Source organism: Daphnia pulicaria, chromosome 10 (genome assembly GCF_021234035.1).
Source record: "Daphnia pulicaria isolate SC F1-1A chromosome 10, SC_F0-13Bv2, whole genome shotgun sequence".
In the NCBI taxonomy this organism is placed as follows: domain Eukaryota; kingdom Metazoa; phylum Arthropoda; class Branchiopoda; order Diplostraca; family Daphniidae; genus Daphnia; species Daphnia pulicaria.
This window is the reverse complement of record NC_060922.1, coordinates 4105748-4124185: the sequence shown is the minus strand read 5'-3', so window position 1 is coordinate 4124185 and position 18438 is coordinate 4105748. Positions and strand designations below refer to the sequence as shown.

Here is an 18438-nt window from a genome sequence, read left to right as displayed (position 1 = left end):
TGGCGGGAGTTGGCGCTTTAGTTTCATTGTATAGATCCGTTGTCTGCTGTGCTTGTAGTCGGTCACACTTGTTTTCAAGCCTGCGATCGATATTTTTACAGTGTTTTCACTGAATTTGCTATTGTAGATTAATTTTATCTTTGCTTTCCACTGGTTATTCGAAAATGTCTGCAGGAGATGTCGATCAACGCATCCGAGACATTCAACGTGAATATGCTGAATTTCTCGACGACTACGTAGGGACCAGTTGATTTGAACTAACAATTCAATAAGTGGTTATTTTTAACTTTATTGCTTTGCAGAATCGAGATGGAATTTATACTCAACTTGTAAAGGATATGGTGAGTAACAAACAAACCAGGTTGGTTGTCAACATCAATGATCTTCGCCGTGTCAATGCTGCTAGAGCCAATGGGTAAAATAAACACTTATCAAAGTTTTGTAGAAAGACTCACCTTTCTTTTCATGCAGCCTGCTTACAAATGCTTTTGAAGAGCAATTGGCATTCCAGAAAGCTTTATCAGAGTTTGTTGGAGGTATTGATTCAAGCTATGCAAAGGAGCATGACGAGTTTTTTCTTGGTTTCGAAGGAAGTTTTGGAGCAAAGCATGTCACTCCAAGAAGTCTCACTTCACGATTCATTGGAAATTTGGTCTGTGTTGAAGGGATTGTCACAAAGTGTAAGAATCCAATTTCTTTAAAACCTTAAGATAAATTACTTGATTTAATTAATTTAATTAAAATGTTAGGTTCTCTGGTTCGACCGAAGATCGTTCGCAGTGTGCATTATTGTCCTGCAACAAAGAAAACTATCGAACGGCGTTACACCGATTTGACTAGTTTTGATGCATTCCCTTCAAGTTCCGTCTATCCAACCAAGGTAATTTATCTTGTAGTAAGAATAGAACTTTTGAAGGAAAGAAAGGAAAGATTTCGAAGTTCAGTCTAGTTGTATCTAGCATCCTCAGATGGCGTATGAAAGTACACAGGTCGTTATTTTTAGTTAACTTTAAAAAAAAAAACTAGAATAAATTACGGGATGACTTATGAAAATGAAATTTAAAAGTCTACAATAATTACGAACTCATGTCTGTCTTTGAATAATTTAGGACGAAGATGGCAATTTGCTAGAGACAGAGTATGGACTGTCTACTTATAGAGACCATCAAACGTTAACGATCCAAGAAATGCCAGAAAAAGCTCCTGCCGGTAGATACAAATTTTTTGGAGCGTAAATTATAACCCCCATTCTAACACGTTCTTTTGACCTTGCTCATTAAAGGACAACTGCCTCGTGCGGTGGACATTATTTGTGATAACGACTTGGTGGATCGATGCAAACCTGGTGATCGTATCCAAGTTATTGGCACTTTCCGCTCGTTACCAGGAAAACAAGGAGGATTCACATCAGGTGCCTTCAAGTAACGCGTCTTCTCAGAATTATTATTTCCCAAAACTTTGATATAACATTTCGTCTTTGATCTTACAGGACGATCCTCTTAGCTTGCAACATTGTCCCCCTGAGCAAAGAGGCTTCCATTTTCATCACTAGTGATGATGTCCGCAAATGTAAAAAATTCTCTCGGATGAAATCAATTGACGTCTTCCAGCTCTTGGCCAAATCTCTGGCGCCTTCCATCCACGGACACGAATACATCAAACGTGCCCTTCTTTGCATGTTGCTCGGCGGTCTAGAAAAGGTTTTGCCCAACGGTACTCGCCTTCGTGGTGACATCAACATTCTCTTAATTGGCGATCCTAGTGTTGCCAAATCTCAACTTCTTCGTTACGTCCTCTTCACGGCGCCGAGAGCCGTTGCTACAACAGGTATCATCTTACACTGGTTGCCTTTCTCCCGTCATATCGATCTTTACCGTTTCATAAATCTGATTTTCTTTGAAAGGCCGTGGTTCATCCGGCGTCGGTTTAACTGCTGCAGTGACCAACGATCCTGAATCTGGTGAGCGACGATTGGAAGCTGGCGCCATGGTTTTGGCTGATCGCGGAGTTGTTTGTATCGACGAATTTGACAAAATGTCCGACATCGATCGAACTGCCATCCACGAAGTCATGGAACAAGGATCGGTAAATATTTCACTGCTGCGTTACGTCTCGCCTGACATAATTCTTTTATTACTCTTGAACCAAAACTTACTTGAAATATTAGAAATAATTTGGTTCAAAAACCCCGCAATGCATCAAACTTCCCACTTGCTTTATTAGACGTGTACATTTTTTCTAGAAATAGAAAACTAACTTCGTTTTGCCATGATCGCTTTGAAAATGGTAATTTGATGTCCACCGGCCGCGTGCGCCCACTAGTTAATTGAGTTCCCGTGCTATTCTGCTTTCAATCAAATATTTAATAGTCCGTACCACGAATTTCGTTTCCCTCCATTCCTAGTATTTATTGAAATCGATCCAATCCAGCTTTACCTCCACTCAAGCAAAAAAGTTTACATTTGTCGATCGATTTTTTTCGTCTCGCCCATCCTTTTTAATATTAGATGAAAACTCAGTAAATTTTGTTTTGTTTTGTTTCTTTCCTTCAGGTAACCATTGCAAAGGCAGGCATCCATGCTCGACTGAACGCTCGTTGCTCTGTCCTGGCAGCTGCCAATCCAGTGTACGGTCGCTATGACCAATACAAAACACCCATGGAAAACATTGGCTTGCAGGTTCTTTTAATAGGTTTTCTATAATTGCTTTGGAGCAGATAATCGATAACAGTTGACTGGTTTTCTGCAGGATTCACTACTGTCTCGTTTCGACTTGTTGTTCATCGTGCTGGATCTGGTAGATGTTGAGCAGGACCGTCGAATCGCCGACCATGTTGTCCGAATGCATCGCTACCGTGCTTCAACAGAACAAGATGGAGAACCGCTCCCATTGGCCATGAATTTGGACATGCTATCGACCAGGAATCCGGACGAGAATGAGTCTACCGTCCAGGAGACGCCGCTTTATGAAAAGTACGACGCTCTTCTCCACGGTTCAAGCCGTTTGAAAACGGACAAAGTCGTTAGCATGCAGTTCATGAAGAAGTACATTCACGTCGCCCGCGCCCTTAAGGTTGGTTCGTTATTCTTTGTGACATTTGGCAAAGTTCTCATGATATTTAAACTTGACAAATCTCAGCCGACATTGTCGCAAGAAGCAGCTGACGCTATCGCTGAAGAATATTCGCGTCTCCGGTCTCACGAAGTTGAAAATCCAGATGTGGCGCGCACCCAACCGGTAACGGCTCGTGCGCTCGAGACGCTGATCCGTCTCTCCACGGCTCACGCCCGTGCACGTCTATCAAAAGTCATCGATGCTGATGACGCGCATTCGGCCATTGAGCTCGTCCAATTTGCTTACTTTAAACGAGTTCTTGAGAAGCAGCGTAAGAAGAAGAAGGTTGAAGACGACGGCGAAGAGGATGATGAAGTCGATACCGAAGAGGAGGAGGTAATTTAACAGTAATCCATTTAGTCTCGAGTCTGAATGTAACACGATTTGGCGAACATAGGAACCGGAAGAAGATGTCGACGAAACGACCGTGTCTACTGCCGAGTCGCAGAAAAAAAGGAAGCGCACTCGAACCTCTCAGGAAGATCCGTACGAATTCGACGCTACCAGCAGCCAACCGACGGCCAGTGGCACCACCACCAAACGCCCCAAGAAGTCAACACAAGACACGACGGCATCTCAAGGTTCCTCTTTGGAAACGGACTCTGTCCCGATGGATACGACCGTCAATGAAGATGAGACTCCCGCTTCTATTAGCGATGAGCGTTACAATTTGTTCAAAAAGTCGTTGACCCAGTTATTCCGCGAATCGCGTGCCCAGTCGCTGCCTTCCAGCCGTTTCCGTGCGTATCTGGTCGAGAAACATTCGGCCGAGCCTTTCCAGTCTCATGAAACTCGGGCAGCATTCGAAAGAATGACGGAGGCCAATCAAATCATGGTAGCAGATGATATTATCTTTCTCATCTAATTTCCCTTATCCGAATGATTTGGTGTCACCTTTCCTTCTGTTTACTATTTCGATACTAATAATTCATCACTGATTAATCAATAAACGAACAAAAAGATTTCAGTGACTGTTATCTAGGGCATGAAACGGCATTACGTAAACGACCGTGAAAGTTTGATCATTGATGTGGTAACTTGGCAAACTTGAAATGAAGTTTCAATATATTCAAAACAGAGAGGATATTCAATACAGTAATGGATATTTGGTGTCGGAACTTTTGGGAGGGCTAAGTGTTAGTAAAATACGTTAAACTTTTTGGTTCAATACTTTTTAAGCAGAGCAACAGTGCACCAAGCCACGAATTCAATTTTCTAGACATTTCCATTCCACAACGGCGCCGACGCCATCCACTTTATATTTGGTTCCTCATCCCCCAAGTAATAGAACGGGCAAACGTCTCCAGAGGCTTTTTCATGTTCCCTTGTTCTCCGATCTCGCAAAGTTTCCCATCAAACACCAAACGATAAAACGGATGAACCCCATAACAATGCCGAATGTTACTACGATCTTTCCAGGTTAATACCTTTGTTCCCCAAGGTAATCCACTTTTTGTACGTTTTCATGCTTATTATCTCTCTTTAGTACACAGCCAAGGATACGACTAGCTCCAAAAGTCATCTCGTCATCATCAAAAGCATGTCGTTTATTTGATCTAGCGTGCATTTGGAATGTTTTTCAGTGTAAATGATTATCATAAAACGTGGGTTGGACGTATTCATGTATGTGCAGTTTACTTTAATGGATGACTAAAAGATAAAAAACAATTTCTCAATAAACTTAAACTGCTGTAGTTTTTTCGTTTAATCAACAATTTTGTTTAAGTTTTCAATTATTACGGGATATTACTGATAACGAATAACGATTTCAGACATTTCGAAAAAATCGGCCATTTTCAAGGTCAAAATTGGCAATGTCGTCTGCTCCAAATTTCAGTCCACTTTAAACTCAGCTCAAGGGTGGAAGTGTCGTTAATAGTTAATGAGTTTGAACATTAAGTACGATCAAGATAATCAAATTGACATAAGTAAAAGTCATTTTTGTGCAAATATAAGAGGAAAGAATGTCGATAAATGTAAGGAAACTGAACGAAGGTGTAACGCAAATTGTGTGGAAGACTGTGGTCTCGGATTCAGAGCCCAAAAATGACCGGGGAGTTCGTTCCTCTTGGTTCAAACTTGAACGTGTTCACTGTGATGCTGCGAATGCAGTTCAACTTCGTTTAGAACAGTTTGAAGAAGATGATTCTAGTAACAATGCACAGAAAGCTCTACGTTTTCATTTCATTTTGAAACTGATTACTCCCGGAGGCAATGAGATCGACGAAGAATCGAGTTGCAGTGCCTTACCTGAAGCTGTTAGGGTCAGCATTAACGAAGGAAGCAATCAAATGGCGACAAACAAGATGGACGAAAAGTGGTGCACATGGCAATCGGTAAATATTTCTTGTTTTTTGTCTGTCTTTGTTTGTGTCGTGTTTTAGACTTTATGGCTGATGACGTGTATCGGTTTTTAAGTTGATGTACAGTTCCACGGCGATTTACGACCAGGAGATTACTTGTCGAATTTGGATCAAGTTTAACGAGATGACAACAAAGGCCCCGAGTAAAAGTGAAACGAATGCATTGAAGCAGTTTACAAACTTGTACGTTCGTCAAACCAACTGTGATGTGGAGTTTCAGTTTGATAACGGCCAATGCGTGGGCGGACACGCCATCATTCTGACGGCCAGAAGCCCAGTGCTTGCCGCAATGATACAACAAGCGAATCGTCAGGGCAAGATCAGGATCCACCACATCCGCTCAGAGATTTTCAAAGACGTTCTCCACTTTATCTACTCTGGCAAAGTTTCGTCCTCCATCAACCAAATCAAAGCCCAGTCATTGTTTGAAGCTGCCGACGAATTCGGTGTTGGAGATCTCAAACAACAATGCGTTAGTTATCTGATTTCGCACATCCGAATGAACAACGTTTATCAGTTAATTTCCTGGGCCAAGTTACACTCGGTCGACGAGCTCCTAGAAGCGGCCGTTCATTTCAGCAGTGAAAAATTGATCAAGCTCTTCCCGAGACTAAGTGTGTCGGCCTGTAGCCGAATCACCATGGCGATGTCTCTCGTCTACTCTCACATGTAAACCCACAGACGAATGTCCACTTATCTTACAAAGTCGTGTTATTCCGTTTTTGAAATTCTAACCTAAATTTATGTCTATTACTCATTTCCTTTTTGGTCATTTTCGGAGTTTATACCAGTGAAATAAACACGACGAATAGTGTCACGACGTAAATATATCTATCGATTGTTTGGTTCTTTGTTTAAATGTAGGATAGTGTGGCAGCTTTTTATTCTGATTGGCGTTTCCGTATAGCCACCAACATTCACGCCGCCATAGCGTGAATATCGGGGATTGGGGTGGGGGCAGCTGTTTCTTATCGTGCGTCTAGCCGGGTTCACGCATGTAGGCGCCGTATCGATTTGTTTCAAGACACACGCGAAGGGAAATAAGTCAGATGTTTGTGTGCATAGTCGTCGTATGGCGTGCCTTGCCCCTGTTATTTCTCGATGGTCCGACTGGCACAAACACACGGCCTTGGCCGTCGTCGTCGTCGCGTTCAATCCAAGACGGAATTATTCATCATTTGGAGCACCAGAATAATCATAAGTAGGACGTGAGCATCAGCAACAGAAAACCAACAGTATATTGCGAGAAAGTTCCAGCGAGCGGTGCATAATTCGTTCTTATGACAGTCAGTTGAATGAGAAACGCACTGACGCTCGTCGTCGCTCGGCAAAATCGAATCAAACCCGTGAAAGCCGAAGAAGAAGTGAATTGACGTCATGTTGACTGGAAACGGCTGCAGCTTCTCTTATTCCCGTCCTCACTAGTAGGCCCCAAACAACGTTGAAAGAGTGCCAGACAAAAGGGGAGGGTAATGCAAGGACATTGTAAAATAATTGAGAATACAAAATTGAATTACAAATCAATCGTATCTTACAGTTTTTCGCAAAAAAAAAGATTGAAAGAAGAATCGATTGGTTGGCGTTCAGCTATCGAGGTGTGTGCGATATTTTGACGAGGACACCTACCACTAGGACGATGACGAACACGAGAACCTGAAGTTGTATAAAACTTTTTAGTATCGACGTATAGTACGGGAAAAAGTTTGGCCTACCAGGAAGGTGATGATTTTGGCGAAGAAATTGAGGCTTCCCTCTTCTCTAGGGAGTTGGTTGCGTTGCTGATGGCGATTGTTTTGTTTGTCCGATTCTGGATCATTGTCTACCAAAAGCTGAGGGAAGGCCAGCCGTTGGGTGAGTGATAACTGGACGGCGGCAGCGGTTGCCGAATCGTAATAAGGATCGTCAAACATGTCGAGAACGGCGTGGTGGTTCGTTTCGTCTCCAGCAAGGCTTAGCAGCAGGGCGTCGTTGATTCCGCCTTCGTTCAGGCACAGCCGCAGGTACGGGCTGGTTAACATACAGGCACACCGAGATAATGATCAATTACTATTCCTTGTATATTTTACATTGTTAGGCATTCTCATATACTGAGCTCAATACCGTCTTTTGTTATGTACACAGTTAACTAAGCTTTAATCATGATTACTAACATGGTTCATTCACTTTCCAGGAAATTTGTCTCGACATCCCCAAAAGTCTATAAGGATCGTGAAACGAATGAGTCGTAATAAGGTAAAATTGCCTAGCTACTTGTCTAATTGGTTATACGTAAATAGTAGAATGCAAAGATGAAAGCCAAGAAAAGTCTATAATCCCTTGCACGCCAATTAAACCCAACTCCGGTAGTAGAATATAATATAGGTCACGATTCTTTTGTAGCAAGGATTGCGTGACAGTGGATAGTATACGTAGATTTGCCCCCCGCCCCCCCCCCCCCTGTCTGCACGGATTTCTCGTAGACCGCCGTCTGTCGACAGACGTTTCAGGGCGTGGTGTTCACGCCTGTCACCGGTGCGTTTTCTTATAATTGACTCGACGACGATTTCTGGAGCAATTCGATATAAAACAACGGCGGATTTCCGTCCTAGCACTCAAGAAATAACCTCCTTGCTTATTCTCCTTCCTGGAAAGTTCTTTGTAGAAACGATCCCACGCGATCCATGACAACTCTGCCGGCCTATATAGCCTTTGAAGTCTAATAGCAAAGTTCAAAGGGTTCAATGACATAATACTTTGATAGGCTGAAGTGCGATGCCATCAGCGACGACGTGGATCCTAGTTGCGAATTCGCCGAGGATTGACCGTGCTGCTCCTTGTTGTGATCGGTTTGATGCTGATCGGAAGTGGATGTCAGCCACAGGTGATTAGGTACTCTGGTGGGAACTGAGAGGAAAGTCGATCGTGAAGATGAACTTCTGGACAAGGAATTGTGATGAGATGAACGTGTCGGCTTGATGGATGTCCGCGAGTCCATGTTGTTGTCTGTGCACGAGTCACTGCAAATGGAGCCGAAGCTCGGCTTGCGTGAAGGAGAATAACATCGGGAATCGCTTTCCTGATCGGCCAGAAAGTGCGACGATTCTTGAGAGTCGTAACTGCAACTGCGTTCACTGACGATGGACGACTGGCCTTCGTGAAAACTCCGGTCGACGTGAGCATCTCGTTGAACGCAGATCTTGGGTGACGAAATTGTCGCTTGTTGTTTACGGCCGGGATTTGTCGTAATCGGAGTGCTGCTAGTATCGGACCAGCTGACCGCCAAACTGTTTGTCTCTTCCATCTCCGTCTGCTGCTCACATTCACTCGGCAACGAACGAATCTTCAGGAAATTGTCCGATCGTGGTGACTGCCAGCCGTCCAGACTGTAATCCACTGGTAAAAAGTTCCGGTGATGCCTATATAGGATGGGGGGGGGGGGGGAAAAAATCACAAAACGATCCTTATTCTGTTAGCGGCAAGCCACATCCGTAGGGGTATACTAACATATTTAGGTCAAATGGAAAATTGATGGCTGCCTTTTTTTCCTTTCCCTGCTTTTTTACATTTTCCGTTTGTTGGAACGCGGAGGAGAGAAAGAGCCTTTTTTATTTTTAGAAAATGCCTCCGCGTTCTAGCTCAAGAGGAAACAAATAAACAGCCCAGCACAACAAAGCTATGCTGGGCTTTTCTCCCGAGAGAAGACAAGAAATTGAACAAGATGCAGCTTTCAGTTTATAATGATGGAATCCTCAGGGCAGCAGCACTGTGCGTTTTAACAATAGACACAAGTTTTGCACAAATCCGTTGTGCAGCACAGTCAAACGTTTCCCCCATATTCTAATCAACAATTCATCCGTGCTGCTTTCCTAATTGCCTGTTATTTCTCTAGTTTGATGTCTAACTTGTATACCGGCCATGAGCGCTGCCGTCGGGGACTAGCCGTCTCTCCGCCCACATCAAACATTCATAAGGAAATATTGATTTTGTCTAGCATCTACTACAGTACATGCATTTGTACTTGACACAGATGTAGGGCTAGCACACTGGCATTTGTGACAAGTTAGTTTCAAAAGTCTGTAGCACATCAAAAGTAAAAAAAAGTGGCGGAATTTTAAGAATAATAAAATAATAATGCTGACCTTTTCTGTGGCAAAAATCTGGGCGAAGTTGGAATAGTATTAGCTGGTGACGGATCGTTTCTCTGCTCTCCAGTTCCGTGAACGATATTTTCAACGATGGGGGGTTCATCTTCGTTCAACTTTGGTTGCTGCTGCTGTTGGTTGTGCTTCTCTAGACTGCTGCGCAGGCTGCCTAGTTTCATCCGGCTCGGCACGGATAAGTGATTCGCCGACAGGTCCAATACGAAGGCAGATTGTTCTTGCAACTTGTTGTAACCCCCGTCTATCACGGTGGGACTCGCCAGCTGAGAGTCAATGCCGGAATCCGAGCCGAGTTGGCTATCGCTCCGGTGCTCAATCTGATGCTCCAGACGGGAGCAAACTTCCTCCGGCTTGGCCAGCAGAGACGAATCGTTCGAGTCGTTCGAGTCGCTACTGGACCATATGTGCACTATCGGCGTATCTGACGGATGATCCTCATTAGCACTGAGAACCGTCATGTGCCAATCGGGCATTTCCACTTGACTACTATCACTGTTGAGCTGAGCGGCGCTGCTCCCGGACATCAGTTCGACTGCTTCCTTGCCTGACGCCAGATCTTTAGCCGGAACCACATCCGGCAAACGAGTGTCTGCCATGAATCAGATTCTTCGTTCACATCAACTTTTACTCGACGTTTCCAAGTTGGCGGCGGCAATCCATTGTCCGCTGCGCTGCTGCTGGCCGGAAAACGGGCGCTATGATACTGCAAGGAAAACACAACAAAAACTCATCAGGGCCGATGCGTTTTGATTACGGCCATTACGGCGAGTTTCAGATGGCATGATCTACTCGCATAATATAACCATGCATCTTCATTGATTTTACAACGAAACCACCAAGTAGAGCCGAGCTATTTGGTTGGCTACTCCCAGCCAAAGTGAATTTTAGTATTTGCAATTTCGCCCGGCCAGTTTCTACAATTTGAAATAAGCGGCTTTTCAATTTTTACGTGGGCGCACTTTTCAATTGACGAAAACAAAACACGAAAGAGACTAATGTCAAAACGCAAAAAGGGTCACGCCATTCAATGGGTAGCAGCCGCCCACTGCTATAAATATAACGTGGGAAAAGACTCTCTCTTATTCTTCGTCTTATTCGGTTCGTGCTTCAAAGCCTCGTGATAGATGGAGTCGTTCCTCCCCGGCAGATGTTGGAACATCTTCTCACGGATTTTCCCGCTATCCACGTCTGAAGGGTAGAACTTGCGCAGCTAAGCCAAGTTTAGATCTTGCTGGAGATACACACAGACGCACACACAAATGTTAGTTGCCAAACAATTGTTCCCCCCAACAAACAAAAATAAAATGACTTTTCCTTATTAGTTCTTTTTTTGACAGGTGGGCCAATCTTGATAGCGGCTGATTCAAATGGATGAATCTTGTACACGCCGCCCGCGTGTTATCCATTAAGTCGGATCGAAAATCGATGGATAGTGGTTTTCTTTTGTTTATCTCTCGTCCGTTTCTATGCCTACGGTTCTTTATGTTTTTACCTACTATCCAAAAGTTGAGGAATGATGTTGATTGGAGGTCCGGCACAATAGTTCAGACACACAGCTAGGCGGATATCAAAAAGTTGCAGAGCAAAAGTTGCTGATTGATTAACGGTTGGTCTGTGTGGATAGCGGCGTCGCGGGGCGTGCGACGCCAAGCGCTCTCGTCGGAATGACGTCCAATCCCGAACTGAACGCACGTACTAGACCAGCAAGTGCCTTTAACAAGAAAAGAGGGGTAAAGAATAGGGGGCACACGTATACATCAAGATCTAGCCGCAGCAGCAGCGACGGCGCCCTGGCTGGCCAGTCCGCGTTATAGGCCGCCACCGGTTGCGTACTGTGTCCCTTTTGCAGGTTTTTTTACTTTTTTGGCGTCATCGATCCAGGTAAGACGCCATCGCGGTTCCTTATTATTTTCTATTACAGACATTTATTTATAGTAGATTCTTTTTATCCTTGTAATCCCGGCGTAGTTACAGCCTGCGCACGCAGCCAAACGAATTGCTTTTCAATTATTCAATAGGTCGGACTGCATTGCAACCCGACAGCAAGTCTGTGCGGGGACTCTGCTGCAAAAATATCGCTATCTATTATTACAGCCCTGCTAGCTATTGTTTCTTCTCATTACAACCGGAAACCGTAGTTATATTAACTCGCTCGGCTAAATAACAAAGGTCGGAACATTTACGTATATATACAGAGGCAAGAAGGACAGATGTGGATGTTGGCAGGATCGCGTTTGTTAACGACAACATAAAAAAACCCGCGATCTGTCTGAGACAATCTTTTTTTTCACGGCTCATGCCCTATGCACTAATAGCCCAGAACAGCACGAGAAGCAGGCCATTAAACACGTAGCACAAACAACTCGAGTTTATTTTAAAATGCTCAGTGGGTGGCGCGTTGTTAATCTTGAGCAACCACACCATTTCATTCACCATACATTCTGCTTTTCCTTCCTAAATCCGCGTAGAGTTATTTCAGGTCTAGGTTTTATTTTGCTCCTTTCATTCCGGGTGATCGATATAATCTTTATCACAAAGATCTACTAGTCCCCTTTACCCTTCTTGCGCTGTTCCAAGTTGAGTGCATTAAAAAGGGATCAGAAAACGGGGAGCTTTTTCGATGGCAGCTTTGAAGCTGTATTGCAAGCGAATCCGATGAAAACCAAGCAGGACGTGTTTGGACGATTTTGTTTTTTGAAAGGTTTGAATGCGGGGGGTAACCACTTATGACATCGACCCATTTTCTCTACCCTGTACGTGGTTGGTTCGTCTACTCGCATGTGAAATAATGATTTTTGAGAATTATTGTATTCATCGGATAGATATGAGAGGTGCGTCAGCTGAAGTAAATCATCGGAAAGCCACAGTAGAAAGCATAGCTCCCAGACACTGGACAATATTAGAAGTCATCAGTACATCCACTTCCTCCTCTAGATGACGCTTGGGATCTTGACGGCCAACGTTCTTTACTGCGAGTTGTTCGGGTGTCATCTTTTCTTCTTCTTCCAAAGCCTGTCCAACACACATCATTTTAACATCTGATTACCAACAAAGTCCGGTATGTTTCAGAATTTACCTTGTTATAAGTTTTGGCTAGTTCGAGCATGCTGCGAACACTCTGCTCGTTGCTTTTGCAGTGTTGCTCGTATTCGGCTAGCGATAGTCCCTCAGTCCATGATTTCTTGTGCAAGTTCCACAACATTTTTTGTTCGAGTTCATTCTTTCGATAGTTGATGCTGATTGAATAGTAGTGGCGATTAAGTCCATGAATCAAGGCCTGGAGAATCACATCAATTACAGAAGTCTTGCAAAAATGTAATGTTTTGTAAAATCTAACAAACACACCTGAATTGATGGTTTCTGTAAATGTCCAAGATTTGATGTTGTCTGGCGAGGTTCTTGTCCCAATACCATCATGTTTGGATTTATCAACCTGAATGCATCAATGACAACTTTGCCTGTAAATAAAAAACTATTTATTACAACTGAAAAAAAAAATGAATAAATCTGTAATACCTTTGACACTTTGAATAGGGTCAACAACAACAGCAACAGCACGTTCAGACAAGGCCTCAAAGCTCTGCTGTGTGTTGATATCTACACCAGATAACCAACAACCAAATCCAGGATGGGAATGGTACCAGCCAACAACCATTTCAGGGCGGCCAGTTTGCCTGAGCATGTCCAACATTTTAGCTTGAAACACTGGATCTACAGCTTCAACACTGACACCCTACATAAAGTTAGTTAAGTTACCGTGAGCAAAATTGATAAATGATAATGGTTTCATACTGTTCCTGACTGAGGCATAGCAAATACATCAATCACTCTGACTGTGTAATCGTCAACAAATTCTCCAAGCATAAGTCCCATGACTTCCATTGGAACTCCAGCTCGTCCATGTTTAAGCATTTTCAACAATGCCAAAGAAGAAATATAAACCTGTTATAAAAAAAATGTGAAAACAATTAAATAGGTATAGTAAGTAATTTATTGTAAATGCAAACGAATCTGTCATACCTGTTCGGCTGTGTCGACAACCGGTGCATCAGTTGGCGGAGCAGATTGTCCGAGGCCAGACATCGGACCACCGAGCCGTAATAGACGATCCATTATCTCTTTAAATTAATAGTTCAAACTTTTTTTCGAATGAAGAAAAAGGAAACTGCTTTGTAGTAGAACGGCCGGTAAAAACAATGAATCCTTCCGTCACAGAATAGTCAATTCACGCTCCGCGCAACGTTTTTCGACGGGCTTATGCTGGTTAGCAACATTGCCCAACAATGAATGAAAAATGTTTCATTATCAGTTTCTATCAAACCCAGTTTTTAATTATCAATATAGTTCTTCCATTAAAGAGAATACATTATTGTAAGAAATTTTATTCTTCAGATGTATCTTTTAATTATTATAAAATTTTATTTGGTCGATTGCGACGTTTGTAGAAATCCAAACGAGCGTTTGTCTGACGTCGTTACGAATTCTCTTTGTAAATCAGTTGTTTGACTTGTGAATCACCGAGTCTACGCATCAAAACAAAATGGCTTTGACTCGATCTGTTGCAGCGCTCAAGCTTTCCCGCAATGTACCCATTATGAGGCGAGTAGTTAATATTATAATGAGCATTCTACCTATCTGATGTGAAATAATTGTCATTTGTTTTGCCTTCTCTAGTCGTTTAGCTTATTACAGCCAAGATGGTGGAGCTGGTGCCATTCGAGAAGCTGGTGGAACTTTCGGAAAGAAGGAAGCCGCTGATGAGGAACGATACTTCCGTAAAATGGTAGAAATATCTTTCTTACAATTTATGTATAGCTTGTATTGATTTTATATATGGATGTTAGCAAACTGAACAGCTGAAAACACTTAAAACTCACCTTGATGAGGAGATAACATTTCATCAGCAACGCATGAAGGAACATCAGGATGCAATTGACATTCATCAAAAGAGAATCACAGAGTTGGAGCAGAAAAAGAAAGCCTAATTGTTTGATATGCCTGAGTGTGGTGCAAGGATATCAAAATTCTGGAAGGATGTGTAGCCTTAATGTATATCCTAAAATACAATTCTAGTTTATGGTTGAGCTATTTATTTCCCTGAAGGATGTTGATACTGTAGAAGGAAGTATACAGCCTATGCCCTAAAATATTACTAAACAGGTTAATTTATTTAGGGGACATAATGCCATACACATGAGCAGACTTCAAATGAATTTAAACATAAAAAAGAACCTTTGTTACATGCTGTGGCAAGAAAAGTAAAAATTCAATGGAACATCGTTCGACTGCGAATTATTCGGGGCCATTAATTTTTTGCATTTCCAAAGGAATAATTTTGGAAGCAGCTCTTGTATTGTCTTTCGGGAAATGTATTCAAGATGGCACGCACGACAGTTTTTGATGTAGGTATTCACTTAATTTTGTCTTTTTGTATTGCATCTCTCACCTGACCAACACACTTAACTTGACACTTCACAGCCGAGTACAAGTGAAGAAGTCGGATGCTGTTCATAAGGACACTGTTTCCTCCTGATTCCGCGATAAATATTCTGAACTGAAGTTGATAGCCAAGGAAAGTCAGGCAACGAATCATCTCAATCCATGGAAACCAGAAATTTCGTTTGAGAAACAGTCCAATGCTGACTAGAGAGACTATGATGTAGCCGCAGGTAGCGTACGTTAACCATTTATTGATCTATATAAAATGTACCGTTACTCATCTTTTCTTTTAAGAAGATACTGGGCAATTCAATAACGCTTTATTTCTAATTGAAATTGTTATCTAACCTTTAACGGATTGATTTCGTCGGCAAAGAAGAATCCAAAATCGTCAACATACGAACCTGGCACGATATCCATGCTGACACTATTTCGCAGCTTGTGATTGTCTGAGTAAGTCGGTATAGCTGAGTTGGTATACGTGCACAAATCCACACAAAAAAGGCGCCTTTAATCACAAAAGCGTTTCTTCAGGCATTCAAAACTAGTAGATGAGAACTCGACCCAGTTTTAGTCGTATAAATAAATTTCGAGAAAAACTCGTTAGACTGCACTTTCTAAAGAAGCACTTCGTAAAGACAGGGATGAATCCATAAGATTGGCTAATATTTAATTCTGACGATGTAAAACGGGTTTTTTAAATAATTCTCAAAACGAAAAAACATCATGAATTCCGGTTTCTGCAGAAGTAGTTCTGTCGTAGCTTTACGAAGTAATATTTATCTACCTCACGAAATCGGATGAGAACAGAATACAGGTTTTAATTTTTCCTGGCGACGCTGATTTTTCCCAATGTATTTTATTCGCAATCCTGCTAACTATTTATAGACATTTTGTAGAAGTTTACTTCATTTTCTCTTTTTGGGTCTTTTCTCTGAATTGATGAACGCACTCGATTTTGCACTGCAATGCCGAGTACAAGTAGAAGAGCCTAACCCCATTCATAACTAAATTAATCCCAATTGTTTCCGTAGCAAATAATTTGAAATGGAGCTGATAGCCCAGGAAAACCAGACAGCGGACCATTTCGACCCATGGAAACCAGGGATTTCGGTTGAACATCAGTCCGATGCTGACTAGAGAGACTATGATGTAGGCGCAGCAAGCGTATAAAAGCCAGTCATCAAATTCCTGGAAAAAAGTATCAGAATTCAGTTATTTTCCCTTTTATATTTAATTAATTTTACGACGATACCTCGTAATGGGTTGCTAGTAATCGGTAACCTTCACTCAGTAATAGGAAATGAATTGCAGCATATATCTGGTCGTGTGGGGTAAGAGAATGCGAAAATTTCTCTCTCACAATTGTCTAAGAAATGTAATAATATTAAATCCATTTGGTTTTTAAATTATAGAATTCTATGAAGATACTTCAGGAAGTTGGTCATAATGGCCAAGCTTTGGGGAACCAGGAACCCATCCGGGTCCATAAAAGATTGCTTTAAGCTTATTGGTCAATCCTGACATGGATTGCATTTTTTGGAAGACTTTCCGCAGGTAAAAGAACTTGGAAAGTTGAATTGATAATGTTAAGCGGAATCAATTTCAAATAGTAGTTATTGATTAGTATTACTTCTAGGTAAAACGGATTAAAGGAGTCCACTTGCTCAATCAATCCGTAAACTAAAGGTTCGTCCCTTCGCTCGGGTTCAAAAGTTCCAAACATTCTATCCCAGATAATGAGAACACCGGCGTAATTTTTATCCACACAATAACGGGTTGATCCTAGATCGTGTAAGGTGGTAAATTTACACTCGTCAACAATTTAAAGGTATTTGTAAATACCATGATGCACACGATGATGTGAAGGAGTATTTAAAATCCATTCAAGCGGACCAAGGTCATCGATAACTTCCGTGTGAATCCAGAATTGAAATAGAAGATTAAATTGAGAGTGAACGAAGAATTGACTCGGAGGAATGAAAAACGCCATTGGCAGGTAATAAAACTTTAAATAAAAAACGAAAAGATGTTCAGCAAATAATGTAGGCGTTAATTGCGGTAATTTAATTTACCATGGTGCTGTAACCTTGCCACACACCTTGTCTTAGAGCTGTCGTTAAGTTATACTCCTCGGAGCTGTGGTGAACCTGATGGAAATGCAATAACAATCTCATAATTTGTAAATTATTAATAATCTAACGGTTAAATTAAGGACATTCTTACCTGATGCTGAGACCAGAATAGATTCACCTCTGCTTATGCCATACGTCGGAAAGATTGCATATTATATATCTAATCTCCATTTAAAATATTTCGTTTATTATTTGCAGGCTTATACCATGAGTTGCACGGTGAGCCCAGTAATATCCTAAATCCATCCCTATAGCGCAAGCAACCCATGTCCACAATGAATCCCAGGGAAACTCATATATGCGGTAGTACTCGTAAATGTAAACATACGCAGCAGTAGTAGCGCCTCTCAAGGCAATACTATTTAAAAAGACCGTTTAAAATCTTGGGAAAACAACAAAACATGTAAGTATTATAAAAGTATATAACTTAACTTACTTATTTATCTCCATAAATAACCCGCATGCCATTGATGTGATACAATCATTGATAGGTGGTGATTTGCCTTTTTTACGCAGTATAATTCGTTCAATTACAATCAGAGCAAAAAACCACGTTGAGGCCTGCAAGTTAATGGTACACAAACTCCAGGTTCTTCAATAATTCTCGAAATTTTATGTTCAATGATTTGTTATTTATGTATTCTCTTCTTACATCTTACAGATACAATAAATGAGTAACTTACCCGACTAACATAATGAGGCACCTCATCCGTGGTTCGAAAACTTGTCTAAAAGTTGCAAGAAAACCATTAACTTTGTTCTACAATTCTACCTTGAACTATCCCTAACCTGAAAAGGATTAACAATATAAAAAAGGTGACCTAAGCCTTCGAATGCCTCCGAAATGAAATCCATGAACGGTAGAAATCTGCTGGTTCGACGTTTATGCAACTCAATTCTTTTCTGAATCCCAACCGCGATTCTCAGTGATCAAAAGGCGTCCTTAAATACCATCGCATGTTTTTGTTTATCAGCTACTTTTGAGATAAGAGCAATAGAAGCCAAAGTTCAATAAATATCAATCATCCGTCTGGCCGCTGAGTACTGTGACTTTTACAAACAAATTAATGCGATGTTTTCAGGGTCGGAAAAAAACAACTCTTAATTTGCAATCAAAGTTCGTGCCATAGGTCTTTAATTGTTGCGAAAGGGGACGAGACAATAAGGGGTCTACGTTCAAATTCAAGTCAATCAGGGTTAAACAACAAGGGAAATCATTTGAAATAAAATTGTTTCCCATTATTTTTA

At 41.8% G+C, this 18438-nt stretch overlaps 6 protein-coding genes and 3 long non-coding RNA genes across 12 annotated transcripts; 5 read left to right on the top strand and 4 right to left on the bottom strand.

Annotated features, from left to right (window-relative positions):
- The first annotated feature begins 23 nt into the window (after window positions 1-23).
- On the top strand, window positions 24-4076 carry LOC124314414 (zygotic DNA replication licensing factor mcm3-like). 2 transcript variants are annotated; one of them, XM_046779584.1, is made up of 12 exons: window positions 24-236; window positions 303-415; window positions 472-680; window positions 750-880; window positions 1110-1209; window positions 1283-1421; window positions 1490-1827; window positions 1904-2085; window positions 2553-2678; window positions 2749-3072; window positions 3139-3450; window positions 3512-4076. In XM_046779584.1, the coding sequence occupies exons 1-12, from the start codon at window positions 165-167 to the stop codon at window positions 3977-3979; spliced, it is 2514 nt and encodes an 837-aa protein (XP_046635540.1). In that variant the 5' UTR covers window positions 24-164; the 3' UTR covers window positions 3980-4076. The 2 variants fall into 2 exon arrangements, with proteins under 2 accessions (XP_046635540.1, XP_046635541.1); XM_046779585.1 differs by lacking the exons at window positions 750-880; window positions 1110-1209 and having other exon boundaries at window positions 78-236; window positions 472-689; window positions 1363-1421.
- Window positions 4077-4887: 811 nt separating this feature from the next.
- LOC124314464 lies at window positions 4888-6307 on the top strand. The gene is made up of 2 exons (XM_046779675.1): window positions 4888-5450; window positions 5533-6307. The coding sequence occupies exons 1-2, from the start codon at window positions 5079-5081 to the stop codon at window positions 6148-6150; spliced, it is 990 nt and encodes a 329-aa protein (XP_046635631.1). The 5' UTR covers window positions 4888-5078; the 3' UTR covers window positions 6151-6307.
- A 390-nt stretch (window positions 6308-6697) lies between these two features.
- On the bottom strand, window positions 6698-11184 carry LOC124314437. 2 transcript variants are annotated; one of them, XR_006911203.1, is made up of 6 exons: window positions 11109-11184; window positions 9596-10319; window positions 8210-8872; window positions 7190-7484; window positions 7013-7130; window positions 6698-6898 (listed from the first exon to the last, which is right to left on the bottom strand). XR_006911203.1 is itself a non-coding variant. In XM_046779622.1 (4 exons), exons 1-4 carry the CDS (start codon window positions 10210-10212, stop codon window positions 7065-7067), a joined length of 1641 nt encoding a protein of 546 aa, XP_046635578.1. In that variant the 5' UTR covers window positions 10213-10736; the 3' UTR covers window positions 6698-7064. The 2 variants fall into 2 exon arrangements, 1 of the variants encoding a protein (XP_046635578.1); XM_046779622.1 differs by lacking the exon at window positions 11109-11184 and having other exon boundaries at window positions 6698-7130; window positions 9596-10736.
- On the top strand, window positions 7389-11184 carry LOC124314513. The gene is made up of 3 exons (XR_006911272.1): window positions 7389-7477; window positions 7648-7709; window positions 10730-11184. It is a non-coding gene; the product is annotated as an uncharacterized LOC124314513 (long non-coding RNA).
- Window positions 11185-12405: 1221 nt separating this feature from the next.
- Window positions 12406-13880, bottom strand: LOC124314465 (26S proteasome non-ATPase regulatory subunit 14). Its single transcript, XM_046779676.1, has 6 exons — window positions 13637-13880; window positions 13409-13558; window positions 13133-13349; window positions 12962-13074; window positions 12693-12893; window positions 12406-12628 (listed from the first exon to the last, which is right to left on the bottom strand). The coding sequence occupies exons 1-6, from the start codon at window positions 13727-13729 to the stop codon at window positions 12467-12469; spliced, it is 936 nt and encodes a 311-aa protein (XP_046635632.1). The 5' UTR covers window positions 13730-13880; the 3' UTR covers window positions 12406-12466.
- Window positions 13881-14061: 181 nt separating this feature from the next.
- Window positions 14062-14700, top strand: LOC124314491 (ATPase inhibitor mai-2, mitochondrial-like). The gene is made up of 3 exons (XM_046779708.1): window positions 14062-14215; window positions 14291-14399; window positions 14461-14700. Exons 1-3 carry the CDS (start codon window positions 14157-14159, stop codon window positions 14599-14601), a joined length of 309 nt encoding a protein of 102 aa, XP_046635664.1. The 5' UTR covers window positions 14062-14156; the 3' UTR covers window positions 14602-14700.
- On the bottom strand, window positions 14609-15509 carry LOC124314509. The gene is made up of 2 exons (XR_006911266.1): window positions 15404-15509; window positions 14609-15311 (listed from the first exon to the last, which is right to left on the bottom strand). It is a non-coding gene; the product is annotated as an uncharacterized LOC124314509 (long non-coding RNA).
- LOC124314499 lies at window positions 15209-18221 on the top strand. Of its 2 annotated transcripts, none has more exons than XR_006911253.1 (8): window positions 15209-15285; window positions 15353-15508; window positions 16090-16389; window positions 16471-16612; window positions 16695-17054; window positions 17389-17593; window positions 17682-17764; window positions 17852-18221. It is a non-coding gene; the product is annotated as an uncharacterized LOC124314499 (long non-coding RNA). The 2 variants fall into 2 exon arrangements; XR_006911252.1 differs by having other exon boundaries at window positions 15350-15508.
- On the bottom strand, window positions 15896-18098 carry LOC124314445 (alkylglycerol monooxygenase-like). The gene is made up of 11 exons (XM_046779639.1): window positions 17980-18098; window positions 17874-17918; window positions 17627-17751; window positions 17397-17548; window positions 17282-17310; window positions 17131-17205; window positions 16901-17063; window positions 16689-16840; window positions 16487-16621; window positions 16311-16424; window positions 15896-16246 (listed from the first exon to the last, which is right to left on the bottom strand). The coding sequence occupies exons 1-11, from the start codon at window positions 18043-18045 to the stop codon at window positions 15959-15961; spliced, it is 1344 nt and encodes a 447-aa protein (XP_046635595.1). The 5' UTR covers window positions 18046-18098; the 3' UTR covers window positions 15896-15958.
- Window positions 18222-18438: the final 217 nt, after the last annotated feature.